The sequence below is a fragment of the Schistocerca gregaria genome, chromosome 1, assembly GCF_023897955.1.
Source record: "Schistocerca gregaria isolate iqSchGreg1 chromosome 1, iqSchGreg1.2, whole genome shotgun sequence".
NCBI lineage: Eukaryota > Metazoa > Arthropoda > Insecta > Orthoptera > Acrididae > Schistocerca > Schistocerca gregaria.
The window spans coordinates 789,261,321-789,287,937 of record NC_064920.1 but is presented as its reverse complement, the minus strand read 5'-3'; the positions used below and the strand labels follow the sequence as shown (position 1 = coordinate 789,287,937).

The following is a 26,617-nucleotide window of genomic DNA, read 5'->3' as shown; positions in this document are numbered from 1 at the left end:
ATTCCTTTTTGCCTGCTCCATTTACTGCATTTTTATATTTTCTCCTTTCGTCAATTAAATTCAATATTTCTTCTCTTACCCAAGGATTTCTACTAGCCCTCGTCTTTTTACCTACTTGATCCTCTGCTGCCTTCACTACTTCATCCCTCAAAGCTATCCATTCTTCTTCTACTGTATTTCTTTCCCCAATTCCTGTCAATTGCTCCCTTATGCTCTCCCTGAAACTCTGTACAACCTCTGGTTCTTTCAGTTTATCCAGGTCCCATCTCCTTATATTCCCACCCTTTTGCAGTTTCTTCAGTTTTAATCTACAGGTCATAACCAATAGATTGTGGTCAGAGTGCACATCTGCCCCTGGAAATGTTTTACCATTTAAAACCTGGTTCCTAAATCTCTGTCTTACCATTATATAATCTATCTAAAACCTGTCAGTATCTCCAGGCTTCTTCCATGTATACAGCCTTCTTTTATGATTATTGAACCAAGTGTTAGCTATGATTAAGTTGTGCTCTGTGCAAAATTCTACCAGGTGGCTTCCTCTTTCATTTCTTACCCCCAGTCCATATTCACCTACTACGTTTCCTTCTCTGCCTTTTCCTACTACCGAATTCCAGTCACCCATGACTATTAAATTTTCCTCACCTTTCACTATCTGAATAATTTCTATTATTTCATCATACATTTCTTCAATTTCTTCATCATCTGCAGAACTAGTTGGTATATAAACTTGTACTACTGTAGTAGGTGTGAGCTTCGTATCTATCTTGGCCACAATAATGTGTTCACTATGCTGTTTGTAGTATCTTACCCGCACTCCTATCTTTTTATTCATTATTATACCTACTCCTGCATTACCCCTATTTGATTTTGTGTTCATAACCCTGTAGTCACCTGATCAGAAGTCTTGTTCCTTCTGCCACCGAACTTCACTAATTCCCACTATATCTAACTTTAACCTATCCATTTCCCTTTTTAAATTTTCTAACCTACCTGCCTGATTAAGGGATCTGACATTCCACGCTCCAATCCGTTGAACACCAGTTTTCTTTCTCTTGATAACAACGTCCTCTTGAGTAGTCCCCGGCCGGAGATCCGAATGGGGGACTATTTTACCTCCGGAATATTTTACCCAAGAGGATGCCATCATCATTTAATCATACAGTAAAGCCGCATGCCCTCGGGAAAAATTACGGCCGTAGTTTCCCCTTGCTTTCAGCTGTTCGCAGTACCAGCACAGCCAGGCCGTTTTGGTTATTGTTACAAGGCCAGATAAGTAAATCATCCAGACTGTTGCCCTTGCAACTACTGAAAAGGCTGCTGCCCCTCTTCAGGAACCACGCATTTGTCTGGCCTCTCAACAGATACCCCTCCGTTTTGGTTGCACCTACGGTACGGCTATCTGTATCGCTGAGGCACGCAATCCTCCCCACCAATGGCAAGGTCTATGGTTCATGGGGGGAGTTCCATTTATATCTCACTTTATGTATGTTTCATACATTTTAAAGTCACTTTATTGATACAGTCATGAAATTTTAATGATAATTTTCCTCCTATTTTAGGTTATAAAAATCCAGACCCTTTGGTTATGATTCCTTTTTCACATTCACAATGATTTTTTTTTAGAGGCAGCTGTCCCCATTCCCCCCCCCCCCCCCCCTCCCCTCACACACCCCATCCCCATACAGTTTCCCATGACACTATATACAAATTTTGTCTCATAGGTACACCGAGCAAAGTGCAACAGAATTGTACGCTGGCCTTTTGGATCCAACCAGGAGGGCTGTGTTGACCCATACAGTGTACAACTATTTCCATTTGGTAAGTTTGACATCTTTGTTGTTCTTATTTTACAGTTAGGATATTTTTTCATAAGTAAATTTTATTGTTTCTTGCTCTGCTTCCCTTCACTGTAAGGCTACATACATTTACAGATATGCAAGTAGTGAAAAACTAGTTTTGATAAATTTATATTATTATGGAACAGTTCCACTAATTGATTTAAATGTAGAATGAATAATCAACAAAGCGTAACGTGAAAAAATCAGAGTTATTACCTGTCATGTAGAAAGCTGTCAAATGCTGATCTGACAATATTCTCACCAAGTGTATAGTTCAACATTCGAAGTACAGTCGTACCTGAAAATTTATTGAGATAATGTTGGTAATAAATATTAGTAATACAGAAATAATAACAAAATATTTGTGGCATTTATGGGATAACATTTCTCTTAAGTGATTGATAATGCAGAACACTTATTGTTCAGAGTCATATAATCCATATTTTGAAATATCACAGACCACGTATTGTAAAAGATACATAAATATATGTGAGAAAGTCAAGGAATGGCTACCATATGCAGCAGTAAATTAAGCAACAGTAAGTTTCACCAATAAATGTGACAATAAGGCACTTGTGATGTTTAAAACTTTCCCGGCGTACTGATTGTTCCATAATAACACGGGAGAACTGCCGTAAGTCAATAACGTCCTGCCACGATATTTCGGCACAAAGTCTTTTGGCCATCTTCAGGTGAGCACCGCTGTACAGCGGTGCTCACCTGAAGATGGCCAAAAGACTTTGTGCCGAAATATCGTGGCAGGACGTTATTGACTTACGGCAGTTCTCCCGTGTTATTATGGAACAATAAGGCACTTGACAGAATGTTTTAGATATGTTGTCAAGTGTCTGCAAATAGCCAGTGCCACATAACAAATGTCAATTGACTTTGTACTGCTACTGCAAATGATACTAATAATGAAGTGGCATGACTGTCTCCTGTTAACATGAATGCTTATTGGAGCTCACAATTTCCTCCTGATCTTGTCAGGGCCCCACAGAGAATCTTATTCAACACCAAGTTGTAACCTAAAGTTCTTCAGGAAGTTGTCAAAGGAATTGACAGCCATACTGCCAGGAAAAAAAATGTCCCATAACCATGTGCTCTGAAATGTTTATCTTAAGAGCTATGAGCACTTGCTCATCTTCGTTACTTTGAAACACAACTTTTTCAATGAATAAGTGTTCATAACTTTTACAGTATACATTTCAGAGCACAAGTTTAGTGGACTTTTTTTTCTTGTTTTGATCCACACTACCACTTCCAAAAATATGGAAGGCAAAGATCTTTCATGTTTACTTGACTTTTTTGTTTCAAATGATCGTTACTGTCATATTCTGAATACTGACCACCACTTCTGAAACATCCTGTATAAAGGCATATTGTCAGTCATTTTTCATCATTTGGTATGTGAATAGAAAAAGAGGAAGAATGCCAAATATTGATACAAAGTCCCATCTATCTTTCTGTGTGTAGTGGCTTGGAGAGCATATGTTTTTAACATTTCACCAGTGCTTACAGTATTGTCACTGTACTGAATGAAAATGGAGGCTCTCATTCAGTCTCCCAGCAACTGCAAGAATATGTGTGTGATAGCATTTTTCAAACATGAAATCTACAACTATCCATAAACTCCCATAGAGACCAAGAATAAATAATTAAACTAATAACAATATAAACAGAGGCTATGAGGAAACATTATTCCCACACTGCATACATAAATGAAATAGAAATAAATTAATTAAATAATTAGTTTACACTTCAGTTGGTAAAAAGTTCTTTATTTTACTCTATGACTGGTTTTGGATATTATATGGGAGTCCCAGTTTCTAGTGCAATCTGAAAATTACATTTTGGCAAAGCAGCACCAAGAAGCTATCCTATTATGTGGTACAATAAAAAGACTTGGATACAGACACAACATATAATATTACTTTATGTAAGTTTCATCTTAACACGTGAACTTTGTAACAATGTTGTAACTCTTAATTTTTTTATTGGCTGTCCATGTACAATCTAACCTAACCTAACCTGTATGTATTACTACTGTGCATCAAAATACCAGTAGGATGTGTTGAGAGCAAGCACAAACCTTGCATTCAATCATAATCTCTTTCATTATGTTCAATGGATCTCAATGGAAAGGAGATGCTGAATGACTTTAAGCACACATTAGCAAAACAGTGGAGTAGTTAAAACTGAATAAATGCCAACAAACCACTATAACGTATGTGTCCTTAATCAAGCTAAACTTAAAGTACCAAAATTGAGAATAACACCAATAAATACATGGTCTCATGTCTATAAGTCTGCATAAATTCTTCTCTGGCTTCCAGATGTATCAGATAGGTATACATCCATGAGCTTTCTACTACATGTTCTTTGCTCATTGTGTACTATTTGGTTGTTACTTTCATTCTTATATTACAGCCATGGTACCAGCAGTGACTTCACTGATGCTCAGTTCATTGATGCACAGTTCAATATTTTTCTCGTACATCTGTTGTGCACATTGCAATCTTTTAGTGGTCAGGTGCCTCATTGTACTCTGCTGAATGGGATGAAGTATTAAGTGGTAGATAATTTATATAAAGCATAAACATAATGGGACCTACGACTGAACCTTGTGCACTCCATTCTGGAAAATAATTTCATCTCCCTGATGTAATAAACACTTTTTGCCTTTGGTTGGCTAGATAGGATCTAAACCATACTAGCACTACACCCCTAATTCCACATTTTTCCAGATTAGAGTGTACCAAGCAATGGTTCACACTATCAAAGACCTGTGATAGGTCACAAAAGATTCCTGTGGCATGCAGGGGGTTGTCTATAGAGGAGCTAATTTTGTCTACAAATTGATTATTAACAGATATTGTGCTTTCCTTTTCTAGAAATACATGCTTTTTTTTTTTTTTTTTTTTTAAATTGCATTCAAGTTTTGTATGAAATTTTAAATTTGTATTGTGTCAATCTTCTCATATATTTTTGATTGTGAGGGAAGAAGAAGACTGATTGATAGTTTCCCATACGTTCTTTTGTGAGCTTTTTAAGTAGTGGTCTAACTATTTCATATTTCAGAGTATCTTCAAAGGGCTGATTAACTATTGTGAACAGAGGCTGCATAATTATTTTATAAACTGCTTTTAACACTTTTCTTGGTATTCCATTGCATTCTGCTTTTAAGTGGTAGTATCACATTTACTCTATATTTTGCAGTAGTTTTACTGAATATGCTGAAAGATTCACCTTCAAATAGCTCAGAGCCAAAGAAACTTACCTCGTTTGATTCCTTTTCCAGATTCACTAACTGAAGAACTGCATTTGCAAAATTGCTGCTTCACACACAGTACCTCTTGTACTTCTCATTATTAATGCAAATACTTCACTACATTTCATTCTTCCACTTTTCTCATTATACTTTGTTGCCTCATTATACCATTACCATCACTTCAATACTACTTCCTCATATAACATTTAATCATGAAAATCTCTATTTTGTTTCTTATACAAAAATAACATACCATAGCAGCAAGCCAATACTATTATTTACAAAACTTCATTCTCTATTACATGATGGACAAAATCTTGGTTATTACATTAGGTGAGGATATTACTTTATTTTAAAATACTTCATTTACCATCATCATGCCTGAAGGGCTTCCTCATGACAAATATTTCCTTTTCATAATGTTTGCTTCAAGTAACATTATTTATTACATCTCAAAATTTATTTACTTTAAGTTGAAAGGCAATATTTCAACATGTATTTCGTGAAAATGGCACTTTACTGAAGCAAACTGATTTTATTTTTACTTTGAACTGAACAAAATGGTTGTAAATTAATTTTTGCTGCTGTTGTATTACTGGTTGATCACATTCATAATTCATACATCATTAATCTGGAAAACATTTCACAGTTATAAACACACTTCACCTTTACTAATTCTAGTTACAGGTAAGACACCTCTCACAAAATTTAACTGACATAATATTTAAAGCAACATATGCCTCTATCTCTGGTGTATTATTGGTATCCACTGACAGAAATTAAATTACTGAAATAACACATTCTGAAGTAACTATGATTTAAAATAGCAGAATAATCACATTCCACAACCTCATAATTTTTCCCCATTGCATTATCTGAGTTTATTTTGCCATACCAAACCAGGAAGACATTTTCATATGCAATGGTGCCTTCCTGAATTGCCTTTTAAGCCCTCAGAGTCTCAATGATCAACATCAACATGGCTTTTTCCAAATTTGTTATCGCCATACACATTTTGACGAGCAGATCCTGTTTTGCATCACATGCTATATGCAAGTAGGTATCACCACATTGTCAACATAATCACACCTTTAAGTTGAACTCTGTATCAGCAGAACATAGTGCCTGTGTGGCATACACAGTGCACATGTTCAAAAGAAGTTCATACAAAATCACACACTTGTAGAAGTCAGTGTGTCAGTGTGTTGAGTCACAAGTCACACACATCTCATGAATAAACAATAGTGGCCAGATTCTATACAACATTATGAATTCAGACTCTCTCAAACTATTACGTAGGTGTTACTTGATTGGTTGCTGGTCAGTAATTTTTTAGACATAGGTGTTGTTCATTTGTTAGCTCAACCAACACTCTCATGAAGATATTAGCATTACAGTTTCTGAGACCAAATTTTCACTGAGATATGAGCATAATGATAGGTAACCACACATGGCTATTTTGGAAGCTTCATTTTGGTTTGAAAAATAGCTAGGTTAGATTTTGCTTATTCAGATGGACTATATGTTATGATAATAATACTGTTGACAAAATATGTGGTGGTTTAGAAAATTAAAAAAAAAGTGGAACCATGTTATGCATTCACATCAAGAGTAACCCATTTACAAGCACAGGCACAATATTTATATCAACAAAAATATTTCATTTTTGAAAATATAATAGATCTTAATTGGTGGCAGAAAAAGGCACATCTAAAGGATAAAGAAATGTGCAAGATTTCAGAGCCAGTAGCTCCTTTTCTAGCAGAAGGATTGAAGAGGAAGTCCTTTACCTCCACCCCTCTTCCTTTCCCCTCACCATTTGTTAGAAGAAGAAGGCACTGGCTCTAAGGACTTGCACATTTCTTTATGCTTTATATGTTTTCTCTTGCCATCATATCGTCAGCAGATTTTTTTAGGCATCATATCTAGATTTAGATACATTTATACCAGTTGTTACTAATTCTTAATTAATGACTTAATTACTAAGTGAAGGCTGTCATTCAGTTCTAAACTGCGTAAGACAAATGACAGGATGGTTCCTCCGACAAGGGCGTGGCCAATTTCCTTCCCTATCCTTCCCTAATCTGAGCTTGTGCTTCATCTCTAATGACCTTATTGTCGATGAGACGTTAAACACTAATCTCCTCCTCCTCATTAATGTTGTACTCAAACATTATCGGTTTTGTTTTTCCTACTCATCTGCATCTAAATAAAAACTGAATAGATGCATGCCTACACTACATATACGTGTTATATAATATCAGAATCAAATAGCAATTAATGACATAAAAAATAATTAATTATTAGCAGGGGTATAATAACTGCAAATTTAGTCAAATAGTTCTGCAGTCTGGTTGAAATACCTTCATGGCCAGAACTCTTTATTTCTTTTCTGTCACTTAATGGTTTTTGTGATCACTTTAACATTTTATTCAGCAAAACTTTTGTTTGGTGCTGTAGTCTGTGTGAATCTAATTGATCTGCTTTTGATGATCAATTTGTTGTTACCATTTGCATTATTAATTGCATTTAATGTGTTATTGCAAGCAGGCAACAAAAATTAACACAGTTAAAATATGATTTAGTTGGAGCAAATATTAATAAGAATTTACATAATTAACTGGGGTGTTACTTGTTTAATGGAGTTCAGCATTATGGTTTCATCAGGTAGGAAAAATCACTGCATAGTATATTATATTTAACGAGCTATATGATAGGACAGTGCTAAATTGAAAATGAGACATTTTTGTATCTGTGCTTGGGAAAAAGTACATAAAATTGCATTGAAAACACCCATGTCATCATGAGGTTTAATGGTTTCCACAACAGCATAAAAAAAGAACTATAGTAAACCAAACATATAATAACACTCTCACCCAAGATGAGATAAAAACTATCAGCAATGTTCAATATACCTGATTTATCTTAAGTGGCTCAAAATGAAACACGGAAAAACTCAGTTATTGCAGTTTAAAACAATGTATCACAAAAACTGGGATTTGGATTGTGTGAAATTCCTATAAATGCAATGGGATAAAACTTTATTATGGGGCTCAAGTATACAGTGCTTGGCAAATAAATTAAATAGCCTAGCATTTTCCCTGATGATAATATACAACACTAAAATCATGAACAGAAGGAAAGTAATGTATCATAGCTACTTCAAGTCAGTAATAAGACACAAAATTACATTTAACTCTAATACTAGAGCTTCAGAAAAATCATCATTAGAAATTTGTACAATATAAAGTGAAGAAATCATGTCACCCACATCCAAAAAAATCTAAGGATACTGAATGTTACCTCACTGTTCATTTTTGGACTGATGATCTTTGCACATAGCAACCATGATTTATTTGTTGTGAACCAATTTCAACATGATTACAACACCAAGAATTAAAATAACTTTATGCTGATGACTTATCATTTAAAACTTTATGCCTTAACTCTGAAGTAAGTGTGACTGAAAATGTATAACAAAATAAAAGGAAAAGTCTGTCTGATTATTAATTTATAATCACTGAAGAAAATCTAATATGATAAATTTGTGCATAAGTGTTAGTATTCAATTGAAGAGTTCATGAGGGACGATCTGAAGAGACAGAACATGTACTCAGGATTAAAATTAGTTATTAAAAATCATCAGTTGTGTATGTATCTAATAAAGTTGTGTCTGTATCCAGAACAGTATAGTATATTAATGATATTTTAAGAAAAGCTGTAAACTAGTTTTTTGTGTTGATAAGTCTCCTGTATATTAAGTCAATGACTTGAAATTCTATGTTATGAGACAATAAATTATATTCTATTCTGATCTATTCTGTTGTATTCTATTGCTAAAGTTTGATGATTTAAAAGTTTTTTTTAATATAAAAATGTGAGTTAGTAATTCCTACCCACCATCTTTTGCATATTTCGATAATAGTAATTCTTCTGTGGAACAGAAGGAGTTGTCAAGGAGAAACTTTTTCAGTTTGTTTGCAAATTTTACTTTGCTGCCTGTCAGACATTTTGTATCACTGGGTAAGTGAACAAAAATTTTAGTTATAGCATTATGCACCCCATTTTGTGCTAAGGACAAAGGCTGAATAATGAATGCCATTTTTGTTCTGACATTTTAATCATGTACATCATTGTTCCTTTTGAAACGCACTAGATTACTTACAACAAATAAATATACTGTGAAGCGATAGTGAAAATACACAACTCCTTAAACAGATAGCCACATATTACTCTTACAGCATATTTGTGAACAATCAAAAGATGAGTTATCCAAGAACATGATTCCATATGACATAATTGAATACAAATATATCAACTTACTAATTTGTCTTTTCCCACAGTTTGCAATGAATCTAAGTGCAACTATATCTGAACTAACTTATTTAGAAGTTCCAAATGTGATTAAGATTAAGAATTATGTAAAAGACTGATTCACCATAAAGGTGACACATTGACAGACAGACACAATAAGAGAACTGTTAAATGCTAAGCTTTCAGCCAAAGCCTTCTTCAGAAAAGGAAACACACTCATTTACACAATTAGGCATGTTTGACATACACATGACTGCTATTTCTGGCTGCTTTACAGAGACTACAACTGTTGCGTTGAATGAAAGTAGCAATCAGAAGTGGTGCACAGAAGGGGAAGGGATAGTAGAGTATGGGTGGGTTGGGAGGTGGGAAGAATAGTGCTCTCTGGTGAAGTGTGGTGGGACTACTGCAGAAGGCAGCAGATCAAGTGTCAAGAGTCTGTGGGTTGAGGGGAGGGGGAAGGGGGAAGCAGTGAAGGAGAGGAGAAGATAGGGGAAAAGACTAGTGGGTATGTTACCAGAGAGTGAGCAAATGAGGTTGAGGGAACATGATTTGGGAGGAAGCTACAGGACAGAGGAGACAGAAACTGTTGGGTGGAGGGTGTGGGGACACCATTTGTGCAGTTCATAAAGCTAGTGGAGGGGAGAATCCAGATGGCCTGGGTTGAGAAGTGGTCATTAAAACAAAGCATTTTCTGCCACAGGGTGATGCATTTTGTTCTTGACCACAGTTTGGAGGTGGTCATTCAGCCTGATAGACACGTAGTTGGCAGCCTTACCGGTATAAAAAGTTGTGCAATGGTCACAACAGAGCAGGTATATGACATGGCTGCTTTCATAGGTGGCCTGGCCTATGATTGGGTAAGACAAGCCTGTGACATGATGGGAATATAAAGTGCTGGGTGAGTGGATTGGGCAGGTCTTGCATCTGGGTCTTCCACAGGGAAAGGATCCCTGGATGGACTAGGATTTTGTGGAGTTTTGTTAGGTGAAGGAATACCACTTTAGGAGGGGTGGAAAGGGTCTTGGGTAGGAAGTCCCTCATTTCAGGACATGGTAATAGATAATTAAAGACCTGATGAAAGATGTGGTTCAGCTGTTCCAGGCAGGGTTGGTGCTTGGTGATGAGCTTCTTTGTAGATGGTTTTTGGTGGCGGTGGAACAATAGCGGGTGCATGGAGATATGGTACGGGAAATTTGTTTGTGCATTAGGTATGGAGATTAGTGCCTGTCTGTGTAGGCCTTTGTGAAACCGTCAGTGTACTGGGAAAGGGAAATCTTGTCACTGCAGATATGTAATTCCTGGGTTGCCAGGCTGTATGGGAGAGATTTTTTGGTGAGGAAGGGATGGCAGCAGTCAAAATGTGGGTACTGTTGGTGTGGTTAGTGGGTTTAATGTGGGCATATGTGTGGATGGCGCCATCAGAGAGGAGGACGTCAGTGACCTGGAAAGTGAAATGAATGGGAGACAAAGTGTTGGTATTGTAAGGAATGAGGATAGGATGTCTTGATCCTGAACCCAGATTATGAGGATATCGTCAGTGAACCTGAACCAGAACAGGGGTTTGGGCTTTTAGAAGGCTTTTTTTATTTTTATTTATTTATTTATTTATCCGTGGAACAATAAATAAGAAGGTTTACTCAAAATGACCCATAAACAGGTGAGAATAAGAGGGTGCCATGTGATTCCCCATGCAGATATAGTTGTGTGTTAGAATAAAGTTAGTAAGCTGTATGAGGAATGAGTTAGTGGACTTGTGGTCTGAAGGACACTGGAAGAGGACAGGGGTGAGGATGGTAGAGTTAGTGAAAGTAGAGTTTGGTATCTCTGACGTGGGAGATTAGATTGCTGGCAACTCATGAGGTGTTGGTCAATAAGAGCTGAAATTCTTTCAGTGGTGGCACAATCTCCAGCTACATTGAGGCATCCAGTATTGTCAGGTCTGTGGATTTTGGGGAGCATACAGAAGGTGGGTGTATGAGGTGTCATGGGGATTAGGAGGGAAACTGATGCAGGGGAGAGGTTCTGGAAAGGGCTTAAGGTTTTAAGCAGTGACTGGAGGTTATGTTGGACTCCTGGAATGGGATCACTCCGCAGAGTTTATAGGTGGAAGAGTCAGACAATTGGCAAATTACTTCCATCAGGTAGTCACTGCAGTTCATAATGACAGTGGTGGAACTTTTGTCTGCAAGTAGGATGATTAGCTGAGAATCTGTTTTGAGGCTGTGTATGGCTGTCCTTTCTTCTGCTGAAGGTATGTGTTCTCAGGAAGGGGCCTGGAGAAGGATGGTGAGGCCAAGTGGAAGGTAAGGAATTTCCAAAAGGTGACCAGGGAGTGGTTCTGTGGAGGAGGGAAGTATCACGGTTGGATGGTGGTATGAACTGGCAGAGTAAGGGTTCAGTACCTGGATTAGGTTGGCTTCAGTTGGAGGGATTTGTGGCAAAGAAGTGTTTCTATTGCAGATATCAGGAGAAGGACAGCAAATCTTTGACAAATCCAACATGGCTAAATTTGACTGTAGGAATGAAGATGACTTTTGTTTGTTTGTTTGCTTTTTCCAGGTTAAATTCTCCTCAGTATGGATGACTAAAATTTTAAAGCTTCAGTTCTGCTTGTTATTTGCTCCATATGTATTACACTTAACATCAGCACCAGCTGCTGTGTAGGATCACATGAACACCCTAACTTTTTACAACTTGCATGTTTATTGGTTACTTTTCTTTGAATGCTGTTAAATGTAACATAGATGAAGTGATCTGAAATATATGACACTAAATCTACTGCGCTATGCTATGTTGCTACTCCTCTAGTTTTCATGAAACTTGGCATCATGGCTGTGAGCACTCCTCAGCCGTGCATGTTTTAAGGAGCTTTTGTGCATGTGCAACTGGCATGACAGTATGCATCAAATACACATGGATTTGGTTAACAATGTGCATGGTTCACAGTATGCAGAGCTAGACCCTACCACTCAGTTACAAGTTTAGGTCAGTGCCACCAGGTGGTAGCACAATGCGGTAGATTTTTATTCCTGTGCATGTGGCATAAACCATGCTAGGCAGTTGCACAGTCCTCACTATACAGTAAAATTAGGTTTGACGGCATTAAATGTATAGTTACTCTGATAGCAAGACCTATTTTTGGGTTTCTGAATGAGGTATAGTATATTAAGTTTTGGACTTTATCATACAATGACACATTTGAGGTAATGAGGACCATACCAGCCTAAACCACATCATCATTGATTTTGAGACTGTAGCATTTATGCATTTACTCATGCTTCCAACACCTGTTGACCTTTCAGTGAGCCAGATTTATCTGTGCTATAGATATGCACTATACAGACTGGTCCATTGACAGTGACTGGGCCTTTAAATATCTCATGAAATAAGCATCAAACGAAAAAACTGCAAAGAACGAAACTCATCTAGCTTGAAGGGGGAAACCAGATGTCACTATGGCCAGCATGCTAGGTGGCACTGCCATAGGTCAAACGGATATCAACTGCATTTTTTGAAATAGGAACCCCCATTTTTATCACATATTCATGTAGTAGGTAAAGAAATGTGAATGTTTTACTTGGACCACTTTGTGTTAGTCAGAAACGTATAAGTATGTGGTATCACATAACATTCTGCCAGTGCAGACGGTATTTGCTTCTTGATACATTAGCCATGCTAAAATGGACCATTTACCAATTGCGGAAAAGGTTGATATCATTTTGATGTATGGCTATTGTGATGAAAATGCCCAACCGGCTTGTGCCATGTATGCTGCTCAGTATCCAGGATGACATCATCCATGTGTCCAGACCATTCACCAGATAGTTATGTTATTTAGGGAAACAGGAAGTGTTCAGCCACATGTGAAACATTAACCACAACCTACAACCAATGATGATACACAGGTAGGTGTTGTAGCTGCTGTCGTGGCTCATCCACACATCAGTAGCAGACAAATTGCGTGAGAATTGGTAATCTCAAAAACATCGGTGTTGAGAATGCTATATCAACATTGATTGCATCTGTACCATATTTATATGCACCACAAATTGTGTGGCAATAACTTTGAACATCAAGTACAGTTCTGCCACTGGCCACAAGAGAAATTACAGGATGATGACAGATTTTTTGCACATTCTATGGCTGCGACAAGTGGAACATCAGTGACCTTGGCGGGTTAATGTATGGTGCGGCATTATGGGAGGAAGGATAATTGGCCCCCATTTTATCTATGGCAATCTAAATGGTGCAATGTATGGTGATTTTCTCTGTAATGTTCTACCGATGTCACTACAAGATGTTTCACTGCATGACAGAATGGCAATGTACTTCCAACATGATGGATGTCTGGCACATAGCTTGTGTGCAGTTGAAGTGGTATTGAATAGCAAATTCATGACAGGTAGATTGGTCATTGAAGCATGGCTCACAAGTTCACCGGATCTGACATCCCTGGATTTCTTTGTGTGGGGAAAGTTGAAGGATATTTGCTATCATGATCCACCGACAATGCCTGACAACATGCGTCAGCACATTGTCAATGCATGTGCAAACATTATGGAAGGTGAACTACTCACTGTTGAGAAGAATGTTGTTGCATGTATTGCCAAACGCATTGAGGTTGACGGACGTCATTTTGAGCATTTATTGCATTAATGTGGTATTTATAGGTAATCATGCTGTAACAGCATGCATTCTCATAAGTGATAAGTTCACAAAGGTACATGTATCACATTGGAACAATCAAAATATAATGTTCAAATGTACCTACATTCTGTATTTTAATTTTAAAAACCTACCTGTTACCAACTGTTCACCTAAAATTGTGAGCCATATATTTGTGCCATCTATCACAAAGCAAAAAAAAGTCCAACTAAAACATTCATATTTCTGTACATACTACATGAATATGTAATAAAAAATGGGGGTTCCTACTTTAAAAAACTCAGTTAATATCCATTTGACCTATGGCAGCGCCATGTAGTGGGCCAACCACAAGTTTCGTTCTTTGAAGTTTTTTCATTTGATGCTTATTTTGTGAGATATTTGGCCCAGTCATGATCAATGGACCACACTGTATAGACGAGTACGAAAATTCATGTCTCAGTTTCTTAGATATTTAGGGATCCTGTAGATTTGTGCAAAAATTTTAAAAAAGTATGGAAATGCCCCTGCACACAAAAATGCGAAACAGAGAGTACCAAAAGCTTACACTTCACTTCTTTCTTGCCCTAAACTCTACTTAATTATGTACAAAACAACAAAATTCCATAAAACAATTCTTTCTTTTATCAGACAAGTATTGCATATTATTATTATTATTATTATTGATGGGGGTGTAATTCTATAAATTTGATCATAAACACAGCTGTTATGAAGCTGTGATATTAATTTCACACTCTCAAATTTATCTGAATCTAATAGCTGGCTAACGCCCAGAATTTATACTTATGAGCCACCACTGCTGATCATTGGTGCAGTACCCCAAGGTGTGCAGAATTGACTATGTCTTGTCTTTTTAAAACTGAGGATGAGACCATTTGCAAAAAACCAGTCAATGATACTTTTAAGAACAAGGTTTCCCAATTTTTCTGTTTCTGTATGTATGCTTTGATTGATTACAGCACTAATGTCATCTGTAAAAAGAAACTATTCTACTTGTATATTAGACAGAAGAGCATTTATATATATCATGAAGATCATTGGATAAGATAGAGCCTTTGGGAACTTTTCTGTGATTTTTCCCCAGTCATAGTAGTTGGTCTGTGGACTACAATGGTCACATTAGTGACTAGAACTTTCTGCCCTGCTTTGGTTGAATATGACATTATACGTTGATTGACTATACCATCAACCCCATAAACTGCTATTTATCTGTGAGAATACTGTGATTCACAAAGTCAAATGCTCTAAATAGATTGCAGAAAATATGATGTGGTGCTATTTTATTCATTTTGCTAGTAAAATTTTGTGAGTGAACATGCAACGGCATTCTCAGGAGAGCAGCCCTTCTGAAATCCAAACTGTGATTGTTGGGGATGTTATTGTTCCTTAGGCGTGATACTACTCTAGAACACATCACCTCCTCAAAAATTTAGGAAAATGATGTTAGCAGTGGAACAGGTTGATAGTTATTAACATCTCTCCTATGAACTTCCTTAAAGAGGGGCTTGACAACTCTATATTTCAGTCTCTCTCAGAAAATGCCTTGAGTTAGTGGTGCATTACATATTTCACACAGGACAGGGCTTATTTTATGCCAAAAATCCTTGGTATATTATTGGAAACACCATTTTTGAGAGAATGCATAATTTTCTTAATTTCAGAAGGAGAAATTGGTGATATTTTCATATTATTGAAGTTTTTGAGTTTTTTTTCAGTGTACTGCTCTGATTTTTCTCTTGAACTGTTTGTTCCTCCACTTTCAGGTACACATTTAAGAAATGATTATTAAACATAGTTACTACCACTGACTCACCATTTACAGCACCTTTGTTAAATGCAACAGTGAAATTATCCTGTACTTCGGCCAGTTTCAATGGGTCTCATTTCTCCATATCACTTTAACACTGTTGTCAGAATTACTGATTACTGATGTAATGTGCATATTTCTTAATTTTTAATGACTTTTCTTAGAAATTTTGTATATGTTTTGTAGTGTGCAGCTGCTGGCAGGATGTCTACTTGTTCTTACAACAGATACATTTTTCTTTTCCTGTAATGATCTATGATTTTTTTACATGGCTGTTTAATCTAATTGCCGATTAGCTTATCCAAAACCCTATTTTCAGATAATGATTTGAATTTATGATGGTATAGATGAAATGTTACATCAGAATTTGGTTCATTATACATTTTTTCCCATGTCGTCTCTTGTAAACTATTCTTAAAAACACTTGCTCAGGAGTCATTAATTATTCTAACTGATACTGATTTCCACTGAGGAATATCTTTAACAAGAGATGCTTTCTTATTTATCCTTGCTAATAGTGCATTATGATCAGAGAGAGAATTTGTTACTGGGCACAAAGGTCTTTTTTTAGCTTCACTGAACAAAACAAAGCAACCACCTTGCACTTGTAAACACTTCACTACTCACTGATTTGTACTCTGCTGGATCCTATGTAGCACACATGCATCCACCATTGCTGAAGCAATGTTAATGTGAGTTACTAGGCTGTGTACAGTGATGGGTGGCGCACTGTAAACTTGTTCCTTTATGTGCCCTACAAATAAAAATCTAGTTGATTAAGGTCTGAAGCCAGAACACTGTACCTTCATAACCAATTCATTTCCCTGTAAATGCTTCATTTAAAAAGTTACACACATACATTCCAAATTGTGGAGGTGCACCATCATACTGAAACCATGGCTGTCACTGAGCAACAAGAGGAAAATTTTCTCTTGTGTCAAGCAAAGTTTAGCAAAGAAATGTTCAATATAGTGGCACATTCAACTTGTCTGACATCAGGTAAGAGGCCAAAACCACTGCTTCCATGATTGCAGACCACAGGTTTGTGTCAAAATGTGCCTGAAAGCCATTTTCATGGCTAACATGGGGGTTTCATTCTCACCAATAATGACTGTCATAGAGGTTGAAAATACTTTCACAGGTAAAGCTAGATATGTCAGTCCACATCACATTATTCATAAAACATTTGTTATCATCCATGTGGTGCAAAAGCCATTCACAAAACTGTACATGTTAAACATGGTCTTCTGCAGCTGATACTTAGTTAACATGTAGTGATAAGGATGCAGTTCTTCATGGTGTAACACTTCAATAACAGTTTTTGAGATATCTGGAACAGCCTTCAAATATTATCGGTATTTCACCATGGTCATTGGGGTATAGCTTCAAGAATCATGTCTTCTCTTTGTATAGTATATCTAGTCCTTGGACACTCTCTCTCCATCAATTTTGGATGAAGGTGTTGCTCCAGGTAATAAAAAACATTCTTATTTTCATGGCACTTTTGAGGATACCATGCAGCATAGGCATGAGCAGATGCAACAACTTGGTTATCAAATGCAGCCAACAACAAAAGCATTTTGATGTATTCATCACTTGTGAACTCCATAAGGAAGTTCCCCTACATGAACTTGACAGGATGAGTTCTGGTTGTGCACTGGACGATTAGTAGACACATGCATGCAGTTTAATGGATCCCACTATCATGTGATAGGCTATTGTCATCCAACAAAGTGGTAACTTGCTTATAAACAATGAGAACTAGAGAATGGACATCTAAAAACTAAAAAAGGAAACTGGCGAGGATTTGAACCATACCTCCACGATGGATATGGGGTTGGTGAACCAGACGTATACTCATTGAGCTATAATAGCTGGTACAGTAATCTAGGTTGATAAACATTCCCCTGTACATTCCAATGCACTGCATGATGTGGCAGTGTTGCCAGCTCCTCATTTTCATATATACTACTGGCCATTAAAACTGCTATGCCAAGATGAAATGCAGATGATAAATGGGTATTCATTTGGACAAATATATTATACTAGAACTAACATGTGATTACCTTTTCATGCAATTTGGGTGCATAGAGAAATCAGTACCCAGAACAACCACCTCTGGCCTTGATACACCTGGGCATTGAGTCAAACAGAGCTTGGATGGCATGTACAGGTACAGCTGCCAATGCAGCTTCAACATGATACCACAGTTTATCAAGAGTAGTGACTGGCGCATTGTGATGAGCTAGTTGCTCGGTCACCATTGACCAGATGTTTTCAATTAGTGAGAGATCTGGAGAATGTGCTGGCCAGGGCAGCAGTCGAACATTTTTCTGTGTCCAGAAAGGCCCGTACAGGACCTGCAACATGTGGTTCTGCATTATCCTGCTGAAATGTAGGGTTTCACAGGGACCGAATGAAGGGTAGAGCCACGGGTCATAACAAATCTGACATGTAATGTCCACTGTTCAAAGTGCTGTGAATGCGAACATAATGACATAAATACACAAGCAACCTATAGCCGCACTAAATGCCAACAGTTTCTCTAGTATATTTCACTGTGGGTCAGTTCAGCAGCACTGTTGCATCAGTTATGTATTCTGTGATCTGTAATATGGATGCATTGACAGCAGTGAGCTTGTTGTATTGAGTTTTCTTTAGTGGCTTCATTTTCAGTTTTTGTGGTGTGAGTGCACCAGATATTTGTGTTCATTCTGTGTGCAGCCATGTTCTGTGACATTACAAAATTATATATTTGTTTTTTGCTTTTGTTGACACAGTTATATTGTTACTTTGTTTGCAATAAATAAAGGAGCAATAAGTCACTTTTACTCCAATATAGCATATTTTGCTCTGTGATTTTGCGCCAAACATGATTAAAGACATTCAGTTTAAGGGCTCAGGCAAACGCATACATATGGTATTTGTTTCTGTTCTGTGAATTCATTGCTTCTTATTGGAGTTTTACTCATGTGAACTGTGATGCTCAGGTTCTGGAACTATCATATTTTGCTGGTCTATTGCAGAAACCTTTTTTTTTTTTTTTTTTTTTTTTTTTTTTTTTTTTTTTTGAGAATCAAACTGCTTGGGCTGACTTAAATGCTAAGGTGATGCTCATTCTATCTGCTGCGATGGAATCTGACCAATTGGAATCTGTTATGACATGCACAAATGCAGTGGAAATGTGGGCTAAACTAAAGGCTATTTATGAACAGTGATCTGCAGCTTATAAAATGGCCTTGAAGCAGAAATTTTTTGATTACAGAATCTTGCCAACAGACACAATCGCACAACACATCAGTAAAGTTGAGTCCTTGGCAGAAGCATTAGCTGATATTGGGGAACCTGTTACATAAGCTGACAAAATGGCTAAAATTTTGGGAATTCTGTCAGCAAAGTTTGCAGCTTTTTCAACTGCCTGGGACTCGTGTGCTGTAGATCAACAAATGTTTGATAATTTGACTGTAAGGGCATTGAAAAAAAGAACAAAAACTTTTACAATGTGATGAAAACTCAGCAGTCTTTGCAGCAGTTAAAGTGGATAAAACACGCAAGTTCAGTTCAAATACTGGTAACAACAGTACATGTAACATGGTCAGTAGAAAAGATGTTGAATGTTATTACTGTCACAAAAGGGAACATTTTAATCTAAGTGCAGAAAACTTTTAGCAAAACTTAATCTGAAAACAGATACGTCTGAGGCCCAAGTTTTGAGTGATGAACATGCATAAGTTTTTGCTCCAGGTTGTGAAAACATTTAGTTCCTGACAACACTGTGTCAAAACATGTGACATCACACAAAGAGTGGTTCAAAACATTTAAGCCAATTCAGTTGGATGACTCATTTGTTAAAATTGGAGACAACTTCATCATCAAAGCAGAAGACATTGGATCAATTGAAGTATTGGCAACCTCGCACTTTGGAAAAAACACATTATATATTCCAAAGCTAAAGAAAAATTTATTTTCAATGGGAGCAATAACAAAAATAACAAAAAGAGGAATTAAAGTTATTTTTGACGACAAGAGAAAGGAAGTTTGCAGTGCAGACAATCAGTGCTATCAAATGTTGTTTAAATGTCCAAATGTACTACAGGCAAATCCTGTTCCCTGAATTCCAATATGATCTGGCATGAGAGACTTTGGCACATTAATTTCAGTGGTCTCAAGAATATGGCTGATCTGAACTTAATGCCTGGTTTTGATATGAAGAAAGTCGAAAATCTTCATTGTGAACCATGTCAGTATGGCAAGATGAAAAGAAAATCATTTAATTCAAATTTGGAGTCAAGATTGAAGGTTGCTGGTGAATTTATTCATGTAGAATTGAGTGAATGGATGAGAAAACCATCTCTTGGAGGTGCAAAATTGTACATAGTTTTCAATAATGATTGCACTTCATACAGGTTCATCTATTTCCTCAACAGTAAGCATGATACTTTCCCTGTGTTTTTGGAATTTCAGAGACTATTGAAAGACAAACTGGAAACAAAATTAAAGTTCTGAGAAGTGACAATGGGACCGAATTCATAAATAAGCAATTTGAAGATTATTTCCAACAAAATGGTATAATGCATGAGGAAACAAGTCCCTATATACCACAGAAGAATGGCTGAATTGAACGAGAAAACTTGTTCATTGGTGAGTGCACACACACTACGTTACTAAGTACTGACTTGTCTCACAGATTGTGGGCTGAGGCAGTATACTGTGCTGCATATATCTTAAATCGCCGACCATGTAAAGCAAACGACAATGTTATGCCATATGAATAATGGTTTGGAAAACCTACTTCTTTAGGACACACGAGGAAGTTTGGATCAGCAGCATACGTACATGTTCCAGATAAAGTTAGATCAAAAGGGATAGTAAATCAAAGAAATTGATCATGGTTGGCTATGATGAGTATAGTACCAACTATCGCCTCTACAATCCTGAGTCAAAGAAAATTACAATCTCCTGCAATGTCTCTTTCAATGTAGAACACACCCATAGCCTGAACATAAAACAAAGATACTCTAAATTTTACCTGGGAAACCATGCTGCAGAAGATGTTCAACAGGAATCTGAAGAGTATGATACTGGTGAACAAATGAAAGAAAATCAAAAAGTTGTTCAAGAGGAATATGAAGAGGATGATAATGGTGAACAAATGAAGGAAAGTCAATGCATGAATCTGAGAGATTGGTCTAATCTGCGAGCACAAGATATAGCTTGTTCTGCCATTATCTATGAATGTCTAACTTTTGAAGAAGCAATGCCATTGAAAGAGTCAGCAAAGTGGAAAAAAGCAAAGGAAAAGGAAGTAACATCCTTGAAGGAGAACAAAACTTGGAATCTAGAACCATTGCCAAACTACTGTCAGGCAGTTGGATGTAAGTGGACCTATCATGTGAAGCAGAATTCTGAGGGAATAATTGACCACTTCAAAGCTAGATTACGTGCAAAAGGTTATTCATAACGAGAACTGATTATGAAGCAACATTCTCTCCTGTAATCCCTGTGATCCAATATGATTCAATCAATAGCAGTTTCATGAGATATGGAAATTAGGCAGTTTGATGTTAATACTGCATTCCTGGATGGGCATTGGAAAGAAGAAGTTCACGTGGAACAATCAAAAGTTTTTGTTATAGAAGGCTCAAATAATGTTTGCAAACTAAAGAAGAGTCTATATAGACTCAAACAATCACCATGTTGTTGGAATCAAAAATGTGTACAGTTCCTCACAGTGTTTGGCTTTGTGCAGATGAATGTAGACAAATGTGTTTTCCATGCTTTAACACATGACACTGATGTTTGCCTCTCACTTTATGTGGATGATGGCTTGCTTATTTGTCAGTCTCCAAAAATACTGGAAAATGTTTTGACAGCACTGGGATCAATGTTTGAAGTTACTGTGGGCAATGGAAAATACTTCTGTGGATTGGAAATTGAACACAGCCCTTCTACAAAAGAAATCTACAAAAGATACATCAATTTTTTTCTTCAGAAGTTCAACATGGATGATTCAAAACCTAACTCCACTCCTTTTGATGTGGAACCATGTTGCACAGTGGGCAGTCTCCTGCAAACCAACATTAGGTAAACTAGATGGAAAACAAACCTTATTGGCAGGCAGTTGGCAGCTTAATGTTTGCAGCAGTTGTCTCACAGCCAGACATCATGTTCGCTGTGAGCCATGGTGAGCAGGTTTTTCAATAATCTGGGTCTTGATCATTGGCATGCTGTTAAAAGGATTATGAAGTATCTACAGGGGTGGTTGTGTAGTTTTCTCAGTGAACTTGGTTTCCAGTTAGACAAACCAACAACACTCCATGCTGGCAATAAAAATGCTATTTGCCTAATTAAAAACACAGAATATTATAAACACACCAAGCACATTGACATTAAATACCATTATATATGTGAACAAAATAGAAAGAAACTTCCACATGGGAAAAATATATTAAAAACAAAGATTCCAAGACTTACCAAGCGGGAAAGTGCCGGTAGACAGGCACAATAAAAAAACACACAAAGACACACACAAAATTTCGAGCTTTCACAACTGGCGGTTGCTTCGTCAGGAAAGAGGGAAGGAGAAGGAAAGATGAAAGGATGTGGGTTTCAGGGAGAGGGTAAGGAGTCATTCCAACCCCGGGAGCAGAAAGACTTACCTTAGGAGGAAAAAAGGACACACACACACACACATATAGACACAAGCAGACATATATGTCTGCTTGTGTCTATATGTATGGATGGATATGTGTGTGTGTGTGTGTGTGTGTGAGTATATACCTATCCTTTTCTCCCCCTAAGGTAAGTCTTTCCACTCCCGGGATTGGAATGACTTCTTACCCTCTCCCTTAAAACCCACATCCTTTCATCTATCCTTCTCCTTCCCTCTTTCCTGACGAAGCAACCGCCGGTTGCGAAAGCTCGAAATTTTGTGTGTGTGTTTGTGTGTTTTTTTATTGTGCCTGTCTACTGGCACTTTCCCGCTTGGTAAGTCTTGAAATCTTTGTTTTTAATAAAATAGAAAGAAACTTCCACATGGGAAAAATATATTAAAAACAAAGATTCCAAGACTTACCAAGTGGGAAAGCGCCGGCAGATAGGCACATGAACAAAACACACAAACACACACACAGAATTACTAGCTTTCGCAACCGATGGTTGCTTCTTCAGGAAGGAGAGGGAAAGACGAAAGGATGTGGGTTTTAAGGGAGAGGGTAAGGAGTCATTCCAATCCCGGGAGCGGAAAGACTTCCCTCAGGGGAAAAAAAAGGACAGGTGTACACTCGCACACACACACACACACACACACACACACACACACACACACACACACACACACACACACACACACACAAAACATATATATATGTGAACATGTTGAAAATAATGAGATTGAAGTCTATTATATTTATTCTAATAAACAGTTGGCAGACTTATTCACCAAACCTTTAACAAGAGACAAATTCATATCAAACAGAATAGGTCTGTGAATTATCTCAAATCAAACTCAACAAAACAAGAGTGGGAGTGTTGAGAGCAGTGCGCTTGTTGTATTGAGTTTTCTTTAGTGGCTTCATTTTGAGTTTTTGTGGTGTGAGTGCATCAGATATTTATGTTCATTCTTTGTGCAGCCATGATCTGTGACATTAAAAAATTATATCTTTGCTTTTTGTTTTTGTTGTTACAGTTACACTGTACCTTTGGTTTCAATAAAGAAAGCAGCAATAAGTTACTTTACTCCAATATACTGTATTTCACTCTGTGATTTTCTGCCTAACATAATTAAAGACGCCAGGATGCACTTGGAAAAATGGGTTTCTAAATACTGGTTTCTAACTTTGAATATAGTGCATCTACTGGTTTTACCTTTGACATGCCAATGCATCTTGCACCAAATGTGCACCTAATTAAGATTTGGAGTACATTTACAGCTCAAATTGGCCATATATGTTAACCTGTATTGTGGTATGTGTAATAATAATTCAATGCTGAAAAATGTTTTACAGTTTATGTACATGTTTCACAGATCAGATGATGATACCTCTGTTTACCGAAAACTGGTCATTATAAGTAATGGTTTTACAAAGGCGATCTTGGCTGAGGAGATGTCTCTCTTCTATTTTAATAATCTTTTATATTTAACTTTTATAATTATATGGTGCTCAGATTGATACAGGATGTGTATGGTTTCAGAGCTCTCTAAGTTTTCTAAACAGACAAGAAGCTCTTCTGTTTATTACTCGGTCCTCTGATATTCTGATGGAATAAGGTGACCTCCATTTTCTATGCAATTTTAATAATTTTGTGAAGCTCTTTTGTTATTTTCACTTCTTTCATAACTTGACTTGTTCCACATCCCTCCATTTCTACATGATGCGATTTACAAAAAAATGACACACGAATAAAAGAATTTGAATGTTATTTAATTCAGTCCTCATACTGATAATGCTACTGGGAGTCACCTGTCTATATCTTTCCTGCCTCTCTTTACCTACACTCTCCCCTCCTGTACTTGAACACTGCACTTCTTACTGTTCATTATTCTTAGCTGTCATATTTACCTCCTTTGTCTCACCTCCCCCCCCCCCCCCCTCAAATAACCCACCCTTGATGCTTACCAGCCTGGATAGCTCTCATAAACAATACATGTCACTGCAGCTATAGATCGGTGCATTCGTGTTGATATATGGACATCAGCATGAGAGAGCGTACTTACACTGGAACGGGAATTGTAGCCACTGAAATTCTTGTGTTGGTACAGTTAAGTTCTAAGTGTAACTGGGGTAAGACAGTATGTCACATGTTAGCTGTCAGTAAGTGGTTGTCTATATTGTTTTGTTTATTATTTACATTCTGAAAATTCATTTATTGTAATACCGAAATACACCTTACCTATTGAAGAGATATGTGGAGTACTAGATCTTGCCAACACACTATAAATTATTCCCCAGTTAAGTGACTGTATAGCCTGTAAGAGAAAAGAAACACACTACTGTAAGTGCAGTAATGTATGTTGCTAAAACTTTTTGTTAAATGAAGTGTGTTGAGTATAGTTTGTCTTGGGACTTAGCACATTATGGAATAATTCATTCTCTGAGAATATTTGTGTATTTTACAACTTTAAAGTATCTAGTCATAAAAATATCTTCTCATAGTTAGGCAGTTGTGTGAGGAGAAAATTTCAGCTTCTATGATTTACTTGGCCGTCTACAATATACAAATATGTATTTCTTCCTTATTCTTAGCTACAAAGGTGCCAGCTATATGTTAATGAATGTATTCTTATTTTAAATATAATATAATTATAAGCTTTGAATGTCATTAAATTCCTTAATACTTTATCATAATTAAATGAAGTTAAATAATAAAGTACAGTACATTTAATGCCAACAAGAAATAGTCATTCAAAAGTGAATATTTGTAGTGTGTTGTACTTTGAGCTAGATTAGTTTATTATTCATTAGTCACAAATTAAATTCCTGAATAATGAAAACAAAAATAACAAGTTTTATTTTTGTGTGTTAGAAACTGGTAGCAGTAAAAGTGTTAAACACATCATTTATGTCAATCCACAAAGCCTTCTAAGACACCTCTTACCAAGAGAGATTGGATTATTGTTATTAGAACTGATGTCAATAGTGCTCCAGAATTTTTATAGACTTAAAAATACATTAATAAAAGATGTGAATAACACCTTAATTTTTTTTTACACTAATACATACATAAATAAAAACTGAATGAAGGTGAAACTTATGTTTCTCATCTGGTAACAATTACACTAATCTTGAAAAAGCTATGTTATGAATCCCAAATAGGAAGAAAATCCATTAAGAACACTGGAAGTGACTATAGGAATCTATTAAAAAGCCATTTAAAATAGTATTATTATTGCCTTTTTTCTACCAGGTCTGTATCATTCACCAGTTGTGGCTGGAGACTAATTGACAATGTTAACAAATCACAACACAAATAATGTATGAGATTATAACTAATTTATACAAATTAAACATTTGACTGTGAAATACCATGTTGATCAACATATACGTTGACAGAAAAAGAAAATCCCAACATCAAGAAATAATAAATGTGGACTTACAAAGTTTCAGGAATGTCTACGTAACACATTTGAATGATTAATGTTGCAAGATAACAGGTAAATGTAAGAATGAGAAAAACCATTCCAAATTTGAAATTCTGGTACATTAATAAAGAGTGGAACCCAGAATTTTGGATGCAAGCATGCAAACATGCTGCACTGTGTGCAGGTGCTGAATGTCAGTTTGTGGGATGGAGTTCCATACCTGTTGCACTTGGCTGGTCATTACAGAGACAGTCAATTCAGGTTGCGGACAATGCTGGAGTTGTCATCCAATGATGTCCCATATCTGCTCAATTGGATGCAGATTTGCTGATTAAGCAGGCCAAGGCAACATGTTGACACTCAGTAGAGTATGTTGGGTTAAAATAGCTGTATGAGGATGCGAGTTATCTCGTTGGAAAATACCCGCTGGAATGTTCACGAATGGTAGCACAATACATCAAAGCAGCAGACTGACATAAAAATACACAGTCAGGACACAGGGGATAACCATGAGAGTGCTTCTGCTGTCATTCCAAATCACATCCCAGATGATAATTTTAGGTGTAGGCCCAGTGTATATAGGCTGCAGAGAGGAGAGGCAGAACTGGCTTTTGTCAGAAATCACAAGAGACTTCCAC

The 26,617-nt window shown here is 36.8% G+C and overlaps 1 protein-coding gene across 1 annotated transcript in view; it reads right to left on the bottom strand.

Annotated features, from left to right (window-relative positions):
- Nucleotides 1-26,617, bottom strand: part of LOC126269609 (thyrotropin-releasing hormone-degrading ectoenzyme-like) — a 253,127-nt gene that overhangs the window by 140,001 nt on the left and 86,509 nt on the right. Inside the window, exons 10-11 of the mRNA XM_049974005.1 lie at nt 24,791-24,866; nt 2,055-2,136 (exon numbers count right to left, since the gene is read on the bottom strand). Coding sequence (XP_049829962.1) covers nt 2,055-2,136; nt 24,791-24,866 — 158 coding nt within the window. The remainder of the gene's footprint in view (nt 1-2,054; nt 2,137-24,790; nt 24,867-26,617) is intronic.